This window comes from Scylla paramamosain, chromosome 48 (assembly GCF_035594125.1).
Source record: "Scylla paramamosain isolate STU-SP2022 chromosome 48, ASM3559412v1, whole genome shotgun sequence".
Lineage (NCBI taxonomy): Eukaryota > Metazoa > Arthropoda > Malacostraca > Decapoda > Portunidae > Scylla > Scylla paramamosain.
Genome location: NC_087198.1, coordinates 6,510,495 through 6,526,169, shown reverse-complemented (window position 1 = coordinate 6,526,169; position 15,675 = coordinate 6,510,495). Strand labels below are relative to the sequence as shown.

General features: G+C 45.6%; 1 protein-coding gene across 5 annotated transcripts in view; it reads left to right on the top strand.

The window, feature by feature from the left end:
* The first annotated feature begins 3,924 nt into the window (after positions 1–3,924).
* The window catches only part of LOC135095355 (RB1-inducible coiled-coil protein 1-like), a 22,255-nt gene continuing 10,504 nt past the window's right edge, over positions 3,925–15,675 (top strand). Inside the window, exons 1-14 of one of the 5 annotated variants that reach the window (XM_063996109.1) lie at positions 3,925–4,057; positions 4,437–4,591; positions 6,716–6,912; positions 7,299–7,356; positions 8,521–8,685; positions 9,333–9,480; positions 9,819–9,945; positions 10,334–10,578; positions 10,682–10,776; positions 12,491–12,661; positions 13,385–13,498; positions 13,996–14,066; positions 14,418–14,627; positions 14,999–15,178. In XM_063996109.1, the coding sequence (XP_063852179.1) occupies positions 6,845–6,912; positions 7,299–7,356; positions 8,521–8,685; positions 9,333–9,480; positions 9,819–9,945; positions 10,334–10,578; positions 10,682–10,776; positions 12,491–12,661; positions 13,385–13,498; positions 13,996–14,066; positions 14,418–14,627; positions 14,999–15,014 (1,488 nt within the window). In that variant the 5' untranslated portion in view covers positions 3,925–4,057; positions 4,437–4,591; positions 6,716–6,844 and the 3' untranslated portion in view covers positions 15,015–15,178. Of the gene's footprint in view, positions 4,058–4,432; positions 4,592–6,715; positions 6,913–7,298; positions 7,357–8,520; positions 8,686–9,332; positions 9,481–9,818; positions 9,946–10,333; positions 10,579–10,681; positions 10,777–12,490; positions 12,662–13,384; positions 13,499–13,995; positions 14,067–14,417; positions 14,628–14,998; positions 15,179–15,675 lie in introns of all 5 variants that reach the window. The other 4 variants (XM_063996112.1, XM_063996108.1, XM_063996111.1 and 1 more) reach the window with 4 other exon arrangements.

Here is a 15,675-nt window from a genome sequence, read left to right as displayed (position 1 = left end):
CACACACACACACATACATACAGACAGACATACAGACAGACAGACGGACACACATGTAATGTTCAGAGTGCGGGTTGTGATGGTGGCGGTTGTTGGTGTGAATATTGGCGGCTGGACACACCGCTCCACGCATTGCTCCTTCACTAACAACACGAAAGTTTTCAGCGCAAACACTTCTGTTATCAATATTCACACTGTCTCATTTTGCTTCTCAATAAAATTATTGTACAAACACAAATCTTGCTTTTTATTTTCCTTCAGGTGGAAGTGAAAGGCCGCGCTGCACCCTCAGTTACACTAGTGCTCCTCTTATTACCATTACTACTATTATTATTATTATTATTATTATTATCATTATTATTATTATTATTATTATTATTATCATTATTATTAACTGTAGGTTGACTTTGTAAGTTTGCTTTAGTCACCGTCAATCTGTGCCGTTCTCTTTGAAGACTGCGTTGATGGAAGGGGTGACTGCACCAATGTCACTGCGGGGGGGACTGCGCTCAAAACTGTGCCACGCTTGACTTTCCTTGGTGACGGAATACACAGAGGGGATGTGCCGCAACACTGCAGCAAAGGCAGGGGAGATGTGGGCACTTATACAGTCATACCAGTGATGTAATGGCTGCACCGCTTATTTGGGTGGCTCATGAATAACAAGATAAAGTTAAACAAAAGCAAAATTTTATGAGGAAGAGCAAAGGGATTTACGTTGTAGCATTGTTTGAGTGAGCGGTAGAAGACAGCTAGATATGCAACATTGCGGCGGTGAGAGAGAGGCTGAAGACAGTCAGTTAGAGGAGAGGAGTTGATGAGACGAAAAGCTTTTGATTCCACCCTGTCTAGAAGAGCAGTATGAGTGGAACCCCCCAGACATGTGAAGCATACTCCATACATGGACGGATAAGGCCCTTGTACAGCGTTAGCAGCTGGGGGGGGATGAGAAAAATTGGGGGAGACATCTCAGAACACCTAACTTCATAGAAGCTGTTTTAGCTAGAGATGAGATGTGAAGTTTCCAGTTCAGATTATAAGTAAAGGACAGACCGAGGATGTTCAGTGTAGAAGAGGGGGACAGTTGAGTGTCATTGAAGAAGAGGGGATAGTTGTCTGGAAGGTTGTGTCGAGTTGATAGATAGAGGAATTGAGTTTTTGAGGCATTGAACAATACGAAGTTTGCTCTGCCCCAATCAGAAATTTTAGAAAGATCAGAAGTCAGGCGTTCTGTGGCTTCCCTGCGTGATATGTTTACCTCCTGAAGGGTTGGACGTCTATGAAAAGACGTGGAGAAGTGCAGGGTGGTATCATCAGCGTAGGAGTGGATAGGACAAGAAGTTTGGTTTAGAAGATCATTAATGAATAATAAGAAGAGAGTGGGTGACAGAACAGAATCCTGAGGAACACCACTGTTAATAGATTTAGGAGAAGAACAGTGACCGTCTACCACAGCAGCAATAGAACGGTCAGAAAGGAAACTTGAGATGAAGTTACAGAGAGAAGGATAGAAACCGTAGGAGGGTAGTTTGGAAATCAAAGCTTTGTGCCAGACTCTATCAAAAGCTTTTGATATCTCCAAGGCAACAGCAAAAGTTTCACCAAAATCTCTAAAAGAGGATGACCAAGACTCAGTAAGGAAAGCCAGAAGATCACCAGTAGAGCGGTCTTCACGGAACCCATACTGGCGATCAGATACAAGGTTGTGAAGTGGTAGATGTTTAACAATCTTCCTGTTGAGGATAGATTGAAAAACTTTAGATAGACAGGAAATTAAAGCAATAGGACGGTATAGTTTGAGGGATTAGAACGGTCACCCTTTTTAGGAACAGGCCGAATGTAGGCAAACTTCCAGCAAGAAGGAAAGGTAGATGTTGACAGACAGAGATGAAAGAGTTTGACTAGGCAAGGTGCAAGCACGGAGGCACAGTTTCGGAGAACAATAGGAGGGACCCCATCAGGTCCATAAGCCTTCCGAGGGTTTAGGCCAGTGAGGGCATGGAAAACATCATTGCAAAGAATTTTAATAGGTGGCATGAAGTAGTCAGAGGGTGGAGGAGAGGGAGGAACAAGCCCAGAATCGTCCAAGGTAGAGTTTTTAGCAAAGGTTTGAGCAAAGAGTTCAGCTTTAGAAATAGATGTGATAGCAGTGGTGCCATCTGGCTGAAGTAGAGGAGGGAAAGAAGAAGCAAAGTTATTGGAGATATTTTTGGCTAGATGCCAGAAATCACGAGGGGAGTTAGATCTTGAAAGGTTTTGACATTTTCTGTTAATGAAGGAGTTTTTGGCTAGTTGGAGAACAGACTTGGCATGGTTCTGGGCAGAAATATAAAGTGCATGAGATTCTGGTGATGGAAGGCTTAAGTACCTTTTGTGGGCCACCTCTCTATCATGTATAGCACGAGAACAAGCTGTGTTAAACCAAGGTTTAGAAGGTTTAGGACGAGAAAAAGAGTGAGGAATGTACGCCTCCATGCCAGACACTATCACCTCTGTTATGCGCTCAGCACACAAAGACGGCTCTCTGACACGGAAGCAGTGGTCATTCCAAGGAAAATCAACAAAATATCTCCTTAGGTCCCCCCAACTAGCAGAGGCAAAACGCCAGAGGCACCTTCGCTTAGGGGGATCCTGAGGAGGGATTGGAGTGATAGGATAAGATAAAGATATGAGATTGTGATCGGAGGAGTCCAATGGAGAAGAAAGGGTGACAGCATAAGCAGAAGGATTAGAGATCAGGAAAAGGTCAAGAATGTTGGGCGTATCTCCAAGACAGTCAGGAATACGAGTAGGGTGTTGCTCTAGGTCATGGAGGATAGCAAAGTTGTAGGCTAGTTCACCAGGATGGTCAGTGAAGGGAGAGGAAAGCCAAAGCTGGTGGTGAATATTGAAGTCTCCAAGAATGGAGATCTCTGCAAAAGGGAAGAGGGTCAGAATGTGCTCCACTTTGGAAGTTAAGTAGTCAAAGAATTTCTTATAGTCAGAGGAGTTAGGTGAGAGGTATACAGCACAGATAAATTTGGTATGAGAGTGACTCTGTAGTCGTAGCCAGATGGTGGAAAACTCGGAAGATCAAGAGCATGGGCACGAGAGCAGGTTAAGTCATTGGCACATAAACGCAGCATCCAGCTTTGGATCGAAAATGAGGATAGAGAAAGTAGGAGGGAACAGAAAAGGGGCTACTGTCAGTTGCCTCAGACACCTGAGTTTCAGTGAGGAAAAGAAGATGAGGTTTAGAAGAGGAGAGGTGGTGTTCTACAGATTGAAAATTAGATCTTAGACCGCGAATGCACAAGTTAATGAAGAAAAAGTTGAGGGGGGTGTCAAGACACTTAGGGTCATCGACGGAAAGGCAGTCCGACCTGGGGACATTTATGGTCCCCTCACCAGATGGGGACTCCGAGGCTGGTGTAGGAGTCGCCATGATGATTTTAAAATTTTTGAGTGAATGGTGTGTGTGTTATTAGGTGCTTGTAGTTTTGTGTGGAGGAAGAGAGTTGTCTTTAGAGGGCAGGCTGTGACTGCCCCCTTGTGTTGTGAGACACAAAGGGAAACGTTCAGTGAGGTCACATCTGGGTTTAATGATAAGTTCACAGCACCCCCTGAACAGTGCTGCACACCTCACTGGGAGTAATTATCGTTTCGGCAGGTGTCTACTGCCTCCTCCAGCTCACACACAGAGGCACGCTGACAGTGCTGCCAGTGTGTCGTGGCAAGGAAGAAAGGGAAGGGACCCTAAAAGAGATGAAAAAGTCCCTTGTGCACGCCTGGGAAGTACGCCTGAGGGAGTTTAGGTGTTAAATTAGAGGAGACATGTTGACCCCGTGCTCTCAAGTAGCTGATCTGCGGAAGACGTCACAAGAAGAATAACAACAAGATCAAGAACAAGATCATCGTCATTGTTGCCTTGTTTACCTTTGTCATAGTGCTCCTCCTCCTGCTGTCCGTGTGTATGTGTGTCTGTGTGTGCGTGTGAGCCTGCCTGTGTGTGTGTGCGTGTGTGTGTGCGTGTGTCTTTTGAAGGCACCTCTCAGGCCGCTGCTGTCTCCTCTGCCTGGTGAGTGAGGGCGATCTCTCTCTCTCTCTCTCTCTCTCTCTCTCTCTCTCTCTCTCTCTCTCTCTCTCTCTCTCTCTCTCGTACACACGCAACGAAAACTACTACTACTACTACTACTACTACTACTACTACTACTACTACTACTACTAAGGTTTAATTTCCTGATTCTCTCTCTCTCTCTCTCTCTCTCTCTCTCTCTCTCTCTCTCTCTCTCTCTCTCTCTCTCTCTCTCTCTCTCTCCTTGGTCTCTTTTTCCTTATAATTATCTCCTCCTCCTCCTCCTCCTCCTCTTCCTCCTCCTCCTCCTCCTCCTCCTCCTCCTCCTCCTCCTGTTGTTATTTGTTTCATGAATATCATTAAGTGTTGTGTCTGCAGGAAGGAAGGAGAACAATTCGTGACAAACAAATAGAGGAAGGAAGGAAGGAAGGAAAGAAGGAAGGAAGGAAGAAAGAAAGGACAGTGTTGAGTCTCGCAGGTCACGCCAGCGTCTTGTAAACTGTAAATTTGCTTGCTTCACCTGCCAATTGTGAACCAGTAAGTCAATTCTTGCTTCACTTTAGGTTTGGTTAGGTTAAGTTAGGTTAGGTTAGGTTTGGTTAGGTATGGTTAGGTTTGGTTAGGTTTGGTTACGTTAGGTTAAGTTAGGTTTGGTTAGGTTAAGTTAGGTTAAGTTAGGTTTGGTTAGGTTAAGTTAGGTTTGGTTAGGTATGGTTAGGTTTGGTTAGGTTAAGTTAGGTTTGGTTAGGTTTGGTTAGGTTTGGTTAGGTTAAGTTAGGTTTGGTTAGGTTAAGTTAGGTAATATTATGTTTGGTTAGGTTAAGTTAGGTTTGGTTAGGTTTGGTTAGGTTAAGTTAGGTAATATTATGTTTGGTTAGGTTAAGTTAGGTTTTGTTAGGTTAAGTTAGGTTTGGTTAGGTTAGGTTAGATTAAGTTAGGTAATATTATGTTTCGTTAGGTTAAGTTAGGTTTGGTTAGGTTAAGTTAGGTTTGGTTAGGTTTTGTTAAGTTAGGTTTGGTAATATTATGTTGAGTTAGGTTAGCTTGTGTTGTGTTGTGTTGTGTTGTGTTAAGCCGTGAGGTTGTTGTGCACCGTGGACAGGTGGACGGGTGCAGCAGTGAGCACACTGGTGTGTGGGGCTTGGCACACCAGTGGTGCGCTGGTCAGTAAACACAACTGTAGATTTAAAGTAATTTTTCTCCTTTGCAATTACTGAGTGCACCTTTTGTTGACTGTTGAACATTAGCAAGGGACAGGAACATGTGCAACACCAACACACCAACATGCATTGACCCTTTCCTCTGAGGCAAGGTGTTCACACTTCACCACTGAACACTCACCCTTTTTATGGTGTGAACAACTAAGACACGGTAACACAAAGAAACAAACAATGTGCAGTGCAGAATTGGAGTTGTGTCATTGAAAACCACCTACACTGATGAAATAAATCAATAAATTATGACATTTGCAACAACTTGTATTTGTAGGTGAAGAAAATGAGTGGGATTAGTGTGAGTGGTTTGGTGAGTGGCATGCAGCGTGTTCCAGCACGGAAGCCTTCTCTGTTCTCAATGCTAAAATTAACGTGCTGCCCAAACAAACAAAGTTGTCGCTGGCTTGTCACAAATGTGCATGTCACACACAAATGGTTTGAATAATCTTGAAGTAAACACACTTTCTATAAACAACACTGCTCACTACACTCACACACACACACACACACACACACACACACACACACACACACACACACACACACACACACACACACACACACACACACACACACACACACACACACACACACACACATAAGTAAATAAATATATGTGTGTGTGTAAATAAATATGTGTGTGTGTGTGTGTGTGTGTGCGTGCGCATGTCAAGCCACACGAGTTGTTGGGACAGAGAGAAGGTGCCCATGTGCTTTCTCCTTGATGGCTGCAGTGTGAATGGCGCTGCGGCAGTGGGAAGCTTGCCAACACAGGGGCACCTCTTGTTGTTGTCTGATGCAGCTAGTGGCTTGAGTTAGGTAGCTTAGGGTTAGGTTAGGTTAGGTTAACTTTGGTCAGGTTAGGTTAGGTTAGCCTTGGTTGGGTGAGGTTAGGTTAGCTTAGGTTAGGTTAGATCAGGTTAGGTTAGGTTAGATTAGAGTTAGGTTAGGTTAGGTTAGCTTAAGTCAGGTTAGGTTAGATCAGGTTAGGTTAGAGTTAGGTTAGATCAGGTTAGGTTAGCTTAAGTCAGGTTAGGTTAGGTTAGAGTTAGGTTAGGTTAGGTTAGGTTAGGTTAGGGTATGGTGCAAGAAGTAAAGGGGATGGCAGTGTTGGTTGTAGCTGCAAATTTAGCAGGATAACTAAGGTGATGCTATAAAAAAATGACCAAAGGTGTTTTTGATGCATTTGTACCACAGGTGATGCGTCGACCTAGCCTGACCCACCCCTAACCTAACCTAACCTCACCTAACCTAACCTAACCTAACCTAACCTAACCTAACACAATGAAATCTAAAGCAACCTAACCTAACCTTTCTCTCTCTCTCTCTCTCTCTCTCTCTCTCTCTCTCTCTCTCTCTCTCTCTCTCTCTCTCTCTCTCTCTCTCTCTCTCTCTCTCTCTCTCTCTCTCTCTCTCTCTCTCTCTCTCTCTCTCTCTCTCTCCTCAGCCAAGCAAAAACCAAGCCATCCTATTGGTCAACAGGGGATCACCATCAGCCCTCCCATTGGCCCAGAGCTTTGTGGATTGTGATTGGACAGCTGGCTGGCTGACCTGACCTGATCTCAACCGAGCCAACATGATTTACGTTTTCCTCGTTGACACTGGCACCATGATGACCTTTGACATGAACCTGGCACTAGAGAGGTAGGCAGAGAGAGAGAGTGAGAGAGAGAGAGAGAGAGAGAGAGAGAGAGAGAGAGAGAGAGAGAGAGAGAGAGAGAGAGAGATGTATTTTTTGGCAAAGGTATTTATGTAATTAGAATTATATCAATGTGTGTGTTTGTGACCTGTCAATATACATAGGCCTACAGATTTTGTGACCAGTCAATATACATAGGCCTACAGATTTTGTGACCTGTCAATATACATAGGCCTACAGATTTTGTGACCTGTAAATATACATAGGCCTACATAGGTACTTGAGTAAGCCTTTAGTTAGCTGAACAATCTGAGGCAACAATCACACTAATAATAATAATAATAATAATAATAATAATAATAATAATAATTGGTTTATTTATTTTGTGCAGTGTTGAGGTGTTGAAGGGTGCAATACACAATGCTGTCAAGGTGCCCCCAGACAAACAGGTCAGTATTGCCAGATAGCTTACCTTAGCTTAGGTTAGGTTAGGTTAAGTTTGGTTAGCTTAGAGTTCTTCCAAACTGGTGTGTGTGTGTGTGTGTGTGTGTGTGTGTGTGTGTGTGTGTGTGTGTGTGCGTGTGTGTGTGTGTGTGTCTCCGCTGAGGCCAAATAAGACAAGTTTTTCGATGAGATGTGGACGGATGGGAGGGGTGTGGGTGATGGTCCTGTGGGTCCTGGCATGGGCGGTGCTGGGTGGCGGCCGTCACGTGGCTTGGTGCGGGAGAGACTCCTGGGCAGTGAGAGGAATGGCAGAGAGGCTGGCAGAGTGAGGGGGCACCAGCAGACACACCCTGCCTGACTGTGGTGCACAACAAACTCACCAGTGACAAGGCTGTGTGTCCCTCGGCTGGTGAGGCAAGGCACGCTGGCTGGAGCCGGCGAGGGAGAGGCAGCCTGCACCAAGAGACTAACTGACTGACTGACTGACTGACTGACTGACTGACTGGCTGGCTGGCTGGCTGGCTGGCTGGCTGGCTGGCTGGCTGACTGACTGACTGACTGACTGACTGACTGACTGACTGACTGGCTGACTGACTGACTGACTGACTGATGGACTGACTGACTGACTGACTAACTAACTAACTGTGTGGCTGACTGACTGATGGACTGACTGACTGACTGACTGACTGACTGACTGACTGACTGACTGACTGACTGACTGACTGAGTTTACCTGTGTGGGCCAATTCAGGCTGCGCAGTGTGTGTGTGTGTGTGTGTGTGGCAGTGTCTGGGATGCCTCCCCTCTTCAGCTTGTCAACTCTGCCAGGCTCATTGACACACGCGAGTCACTCTGGCAATCTTGTTGTACTTGTCATGTTAGTTTGTGTTTTGTAATGATTTTTGTTTTATTTTTTGTTGTTTGTTGTTAATGTTTTGTGAGTTGTGTTAATATTTGATGTTGTTTGTTGAATTTGTAGAATTGCTATGTGCCTATTGCTTGTTTGCGAGGTGACAGTGGTTAGTGTGTGTGTGTGTGTGTGTGTGTGTGTGTGTGTGTGTGTGTGTGTGTGTGTGTGTGTGTTACTACTACTACTACTACTACTACTACTACTACTACTACTACTACTACTACTACTACTACTACTACTACTACTACTATTGTCAACAGGTGCTGCTGGCCTCTGGGGGTGAAACACTGGACTCCTGCAAGCGGGTATGTCATTACTCGGCCGGCACAGACACGTCCCCCATCTTTCTGTTCTCCAAGGTGGCCATTGAGGGAGCGGCTCCACCAACCCCTTCTGTGCAGCCTGGCGGGGACGGCAACCTCAGGGTAGGTGGTGGTGGTGGTGGTGGTGGTGAAGGGTTGAGAATGGTGGTTGACTTGCAGTGGTGAGGCAGGCAGATGCAGCAAGCCAACAGACCTACATGTGGCAGGCCCAGCACAAGACACACCTGCCTGTGTCTGCCTGCTAGCCTCATCTGTGTGGTTGGCAGCCTTCCTCCACAGCTCCCTGGTGACTCCCCACTCACCACCACTGACAGCCTCCTTGGTGATGCTGCTCCATTCACCCACCACTCTCTTCCACACACACTTCCTTCCTGTCTCTTTCCTCAATTTTTTGAAGCCCCAGTCTGCTACCTGTCGTCCTGCCCACCAGTCCTCAGTGCGCTGGCTGCGTCCCCCTCGCCGTGACCCCCCATGCCCTCTTGACCTCCCCTCCCTCATCCTTGTGGTCACTCTCCCAGTGCTGGCTGTACCACCCCAGGCTGCAGCCCTCCCCACTGACCTCTCACCTTCCTGGCTGACCTCACCTCTGACCACTGCCAAATACAACTTTTACTCCTTGATATTCTGTTATTTTATTGTGTGTATGTGTGTGTTTGTTTGTTTGTTTGTTTATTCAGCTTTATTTTATTGAATTACTACTACTACTACTACTACCACTACTACTACTACTACTACTACTACTGTTGCAGACACAGGTGGAGGGGTGTCTCAACATGCCAGCCACTTACAACACTGTGGTGGCGCGGACACAGTTAGCACAGCAGTTTTACGAGCACGCTAGTGAGGTCACCAGAACGTGTCGCCAACTTGTTCACGACCAGCATCTGCAGCAACAAGGTCAGGTCGGGTTAGGTCAGATTAGGTTAGGTTATGTTAAGTTAGGTTAAGTTAGGTTTTTCAAATTTGAATGTTGTGAGTGTGTCAAAATGAAGGTCATGGGTTCTGAAGGTCACAAGGGGTTCTGAAGGTCACAAGGGAAAGCAGAAGGAGAGGGAAAGTAAAGAGGAAGAAAGAGAAAAAGATAAAGAAGAGAAGAGGGAACAAAGAAGAAGAAGAAATAATTGTTATGAATTTGTCTCTCTCCTCTTCCTCTTTCTTTCCTTTGTCCACTACTACTACTACTACTACTACTACTACTACTACTACTACTACTACTACTACTACTACTACTGCAGGCTGGGCAGCAGTGGTGGCCAACTTGGAGGACATTGTGGCAGCCTTCAGAACAAGACATGACGCATTCCAGCAAAATTTTGTGGAGTATCTCAGTGGCCGGGAGGAGAAGGTCGCCCTGCTTCAGTCGTGAGTTTGTGTGTGTGTGTGTGTGTGTGTGTGTCAGGGTTGGAGGAAAGGTGGAGGGAACATGGAGGAAGGTCTGTGAGGGAGGAGAAGCCTGGAGATAACTTTTGGAGGGAGATATGGAGGAGAGAAGAGAGGGAGGTGGAGAGAATGTCTTGCTTATATTTTTTATCATTTACAAGTCTCTCCTATAGTTTTGTGTGATGCCCCACTCTTCCTGCCAACTTACCGGTAGGGAGAGAAGGAGGAGGAGGAGGAAGAGAGGAGGAGGAGGAGAGAGGAGAGAGGAGGAAAGAGATGAAAGATTGGTTGGAGTGTGTGTGTATGTGTGTCCGTCTGTCAACACTACTACTACTACTACTACTACTACTACTACTACTACTACTTACAGTTTTGAAGAGGACCTTAAGCTACCGGCAAGGATTCCAGTCTTCCCTGAACTCTTGGGGAAGACACAAGAGGAAGAGGAAGAGGAAGAAGCTGGGAAGAAGAGGAGGACAAGCACAGCACAGAAGAAAGAGGAGGAGGAAGAGAAGGAAGAGGAGGAGAAGGAGGAGGAGGAAGAGGAGGAAGAGCAGGAGGAGGAGAAAAGAGGAGGAGAAGGAGGAGGAGGAGGAGAAGGAGGAAAAAGAGAAAGTAAGTTGTTGTTATTGTTGTTGTTGTTGTTGTTGTTGTTGTAAATAAGAATAATTGTTGATATATCTCTCTCACTCTCTCTCTCTGTGTGTCTGTCTGTCAGTGAGGCAAGTGTCACTGCTGGACTGGATCAGCGCCAAGGACAGCCAAAGTGACGTCAGACAGATTGCCCAACTCTGCTGCAGGGGACTGGCTCAGGTGTGTGTGTGTGTGTGTGTGTGTGTGTGTGTGTGTATGTCAGGTATTCACACCTAATTCTTGCTGCGTAATTCTGTTTCCGCAGGATTGAGTCAAGTTTGTAATCTTGCATTGTTTAACAAGTTGAGTGTTGTCACAATTGTCTTTACTGTGGCTCCCCCTCCCCCTGTGTTAGAATATTGCATGTTTCCAAGGCCACAGGGACACTCAGCCTGGTTCTCAAGAGTGTTTCTTCTGTCACTAATGCACAAATGTTGTTAATCTGTCTCTGGAACCGTAAAAACACCTTTGAAAACCCACATCACTTCAATTACAGCCTTTTAAAAGAGTGTATCTTGTCAGTAATGAAGAAATGTTGTTAATCTGTCACTGCAACTGTAAAAACACCCTTGAAAATCCACATCACTTCAACTACAGCCTTTTAAAAGAGTGTTTCTCCCATCAGTAATGCAGAAATATTAATCTGTCACTGCAACTGTAAAAACACCCTTGAAAACCCACATCACTTCAACTACAGCCTTTTAAAATAGTGTTTCTCCCATCAGTAATGCAGAAATGTTAATCTGTCACTGCAACTGTAAAAACACCCTTGAAAACCCACATCACTTCAACTACAGCCTTTTAAAAGATTGTATCTTGTCAGTAATGAAGAAATGTTGTTAATCTGTCACTGCAACTGTAAAAACACCCTTGAAAACCCACATCACTTCAACTACAGCCTTTTAAAAGAGTGTTTCTCCTGTCAGTCATGCAGAAATGTTAATCTGTCACTGCAACTGTAAAAACACTCTTGAAAACCTGCGTCACTTCAACTGGAGCCTTTTAAAAGAGTGTTTCTCCTGTCAGTAATGCTGAAATGTTAATCTGTCACTGCAACTGTAAAAACATCCTTGAAAACCCACGTCACTTCAACTACAGCCTTTTAAAAGAGTGTTTCTCCTGTCAGTAATACAAAAATGTTGTTAATCTGTCACTGCAACTGTAAAAACACCTTTGAAAACCCACATCACTTCAACTACAGCCTTTTAAAAGAATGTTTCTCCCATCAGTAATGCAGAAATGTTAATCTGTCACTGCAACTGTAAAAACACCCTTGAAAACCCACGTCACTTCAACTACAGCCTTTAAAAGTGTTTCTCCTGTCAGTAATGCAGAAATGTTGTTAATCTGTCACTGCAATTGTAAAAACACACTTGAAAACTCGTGTCACTTCAACTGGAGCCTTTTAAAAGAGTGTTTCTCCTGTCAGTAATGCAGAAATGTGGTTAATCTGTCACTGCAACTGTAAAAACACCCTTGAAAACCTGTGTCACCTCAACTACAAGCCTTTTAAAAGAGTGTTTCTCCTGTCAGTAATGCAGAAATGTTGTTAATCTGTCACTGCAACTGTAAAAACACCCTTGAAAAACCTGTGTCACTTCAACTACAGCCTTTTAAAAGAGTGTTTCTCCTGTCAGTAATGCAGAAATGTTGTTAATCTGTCACTGCAATTGTAAAAACAAACTTGAAAGCTCGTGTCACTTCAACTGGAGCCTTTTAAAAGAGTGTTTCTCCTGTCAATAATGCAGAAATGTTGTTAATCTGTCACTGCAACTGTAAAAACACCCTCAAAAACCCGCGTCACTTCAAGTAGACACACACACACACACACACACACACACACACACACACACACACACACTCACTCAGCACCAGTACTGCTGCTGCCACACAGATCAGTGAGGGGCTGCTGGAACAAGTGGGGCAAGAGGTCAGCGCTGTGCTTCGAGAGGCAGACCGGCCACAGATGAAGGAGGTGAAGGGGCTTGGTGAGCGCCTGTGTGGCCTGGAGCAGCTCATGCATGATGCTGCCTACGTGGTGCAGGAGCAGAGCAATTTCTCACAGGTACTCCTTCATATCTCCCTCCACAAGTTACCTCCACACTTCTCCTTCCTCACAGACCTTCCTCCATGTTCCCTCCACTTTCTCTCCAATCCTGACTATCCTGTGAGTCTTGCTTCATAGTTAAAATAGTGCTTTTGTTAGATAGTCTGACATCACCGCCAGCCATTTTCCCCTCCACCACCCTCTATTCTTTCCTCCATATCTCTCTCCATGAGTTACCTCCACACTTCTCCTTCCTCACAGACCTTTCTCCATGTTTCTTCCACTTTCTCTCCAATCCTGACTATCCTGCGAGTCTTGCTTCATAGTTGAAATAGTGCTTTTGTTACATAGTCTGACATCACCGCCAGCCATTTTTCCCTCCACCACCCTCTATTCTTTCCTCCATATCTCCCTTCATGAGTTAGCTCCAGGCTTCTCCTTCCTCACAGATCTTCCTCCATGTTTTTTCCACCTTCTCTCTAATCCTGACTATCCTGCGAGTCTTGCTTCATAGTTAAAATAGTGCTTTTGTTAGATAGTCTGACATCACCGCCAGCCATTTTCCCCTCCATCACCCTCTATTCTTTCCTCCATATCTCTCTCCATGAGTTACCTCCACACTTCTCCTTCCTCACAGACCTTCCTCCATGTTCCCTCCACCTTCCCTCCAATTCTGATTATCCTGTGTCTCTTGGTTCATAGTGAAAATAGTGCTTTTTTGACCTGTGCTCTCTCTGGCAGGCTCTGTTGAAGAACCAGGAGAGGGCAGGGAAGGTGAATGACCCATCTATATTCCCTGACCTCTGCACTTCACACCGCAAGAATTTGATGCACATGTTGAAAAACCATCAAAAGGTGTGTGTGTGTGTGTGTGTGTGTGTGTGTGTGTGTGTGTGTGTGTGTGTGTGTAATAGTAGTAGTAGTAGTAATAGTAGTAGTAATATAGGAACATAATAAAAATAATCAAAAAATACTATGAAATTCTTACTGGAGGTGTTACTAACTCTCTCTCTCTCTCTCTCTCTCTCTCTCTCTCTCTCTCTCTCTCTCTCTCTCTCTCTCTCTCTCTCTCTCTCTCTCTCTCTCTCTCTCTCTCTCTCTCTCTCTCTCTCTCTCTCTCTCTCTCTCTCTCTCTCTCTCTCTCTCTCTCTCTCTCTCTCTCTCTCTCTCTCTCTCTCTCTCTCTCTCTCTCTCTCTCTCTCTCTCTCTCTCTCTCTCTCTCTCTCTCTCTCTCTCTCTCTCTCTCTCTCTCTCTCTCTCTCTCTCTCTCTCTCTCTCTCTCTCTCTCTCTCTCTCTCTCTCTCTCTCTCTCTCTCTCTCTCTCTCTCTCTCTCTCTCTCTCTCTCTCTCAGCTGCAAGACATCAAAAGGAGATGCATCAAGACAAAGGAAGAGCTGTTGGAGAATTTGCACATTAGATTGAAGTAAGTATTCACAGCAGCAGGAGGAGGAGGAGGAGGAGGAGGAGGAGGAGGAGGAGGAGGAGGAGGAGAAGAAGAAGAATCAGCTGTTCCTTTTTTGGTAATGATATTTGTTTGTTTGTTTGTTTTCTTTCTCAGTTTCTCTCCTTCCTTCCTTATTTTCTTGTTATCATCATTGTCCTTCTCTTTTCATTATTCACTTTGAGCTGTGTTGTCACTTGTTCCTCTTTCTTCTCTCCCTCCATTACAAAATTTTCCCTTTTCAACTCCCACCCCCTCTGTTTCTCCTTCCCCCCTCCCTCCCTGCCCCCCTGCCTCCCTGCCTGTCTCTCTTAACCGATCCTGACCCCATAGGTGGATAATGTATATAGAGAGGCGCCTGTACGAGGCGGACACGCGCGTCTCCATGCATCAAGAGAGTGTTCGGTGCCTGGCTGGACTCCTGCAAGTGGTGGAGCAGATTCACCGCGCCCCGAGGGTCTATGCCGCAGCCGTCACGGAGGTGGCTCGACCGGCACGCCTTCTCCAGGGCCTTCCTGCAGGTGAACTAAGGATCAGAGAAGGGTGAGGATTGGAGGGGAGGTGGAGGGATGACTGGGGAAGGTGTGCAAACAAGGAGAAGCATGGAGGTAACTTGTGGAGGGAGATATTGGAGGAAAGGAGAGAGGGTGGTGGAGAGAAGAAGTATTGGCTGTGGTGGCAGACTATATAACAAAAGCACTATTTTATCAATGAAGCAAGTGTCACAGAATAGTCAGGATTGGAGGAGAGGTGGAAGAAACATGGAGGAAGGTCTGTGAGGAAGGAGAAACATGGAGGTAACTTGTGGAGGGAAATATGGAGGAAAGAAGACACACTTGTCGAGAGTATGGCTGGCTGTCCTTGAGTTCATGCACACTCCTTGCATCTTGCATCACCTGTCTGTTGTTTTGCAGTGGGCGTCTGAGCTGAGCAGCCAGAGTGGAGAGGTGTGGAGGCGCGAGGTGGAGGCAAGAAGAGGCTTTTCCCAAGACTTCTCCACCCACTTCCTAGCCTCTCTCTTTCCTGGTATGGAAGATCTGCCCCCTAATTTTGCAACCTCTCTACCATCCCAGTTTGACATGGCTCTCCCTAAGGTACGTGTGAGATTGTCTGACAAAAAAACTATTTTAACCATGAAGCAAGTGTCGCAGGGTAGTCAGGATTGGAGGAGAGGTGGAGGGGACATGGAGGGAGGTCTGTGAGGGAGGAGAAGCCTGGAGGTAACTCATGGAGGGAGAAATGGAGGAGAGGGACTAAGAAAACACTGGCCACAGAGACGAGGCCTTGTTTTGTCACAACCACTGACTGAAGCCGGTTTGCTGGTGTAAAGTATGAATCCACAGCATAAGTACATGACTAGTCCATTACTGAGTCCTTTATAGCCTGCTTGCCTGCCAGTTGTGGTTGTACAAGTTCCTGATACAAGGTACAAGCAGGGTCATAATTCTCTCTTTAACCTGCAGGACACACCTCTCTCCCTGCCAACTACCTCTGTATAAAAAACCCTGCCAGCTTTATGCATTCTAGTTACCTAAAGTCAGTCCAGCACTAGTACCAGCTTCCTCGAAGATGCTGCTGGCCCTGTCTTCAA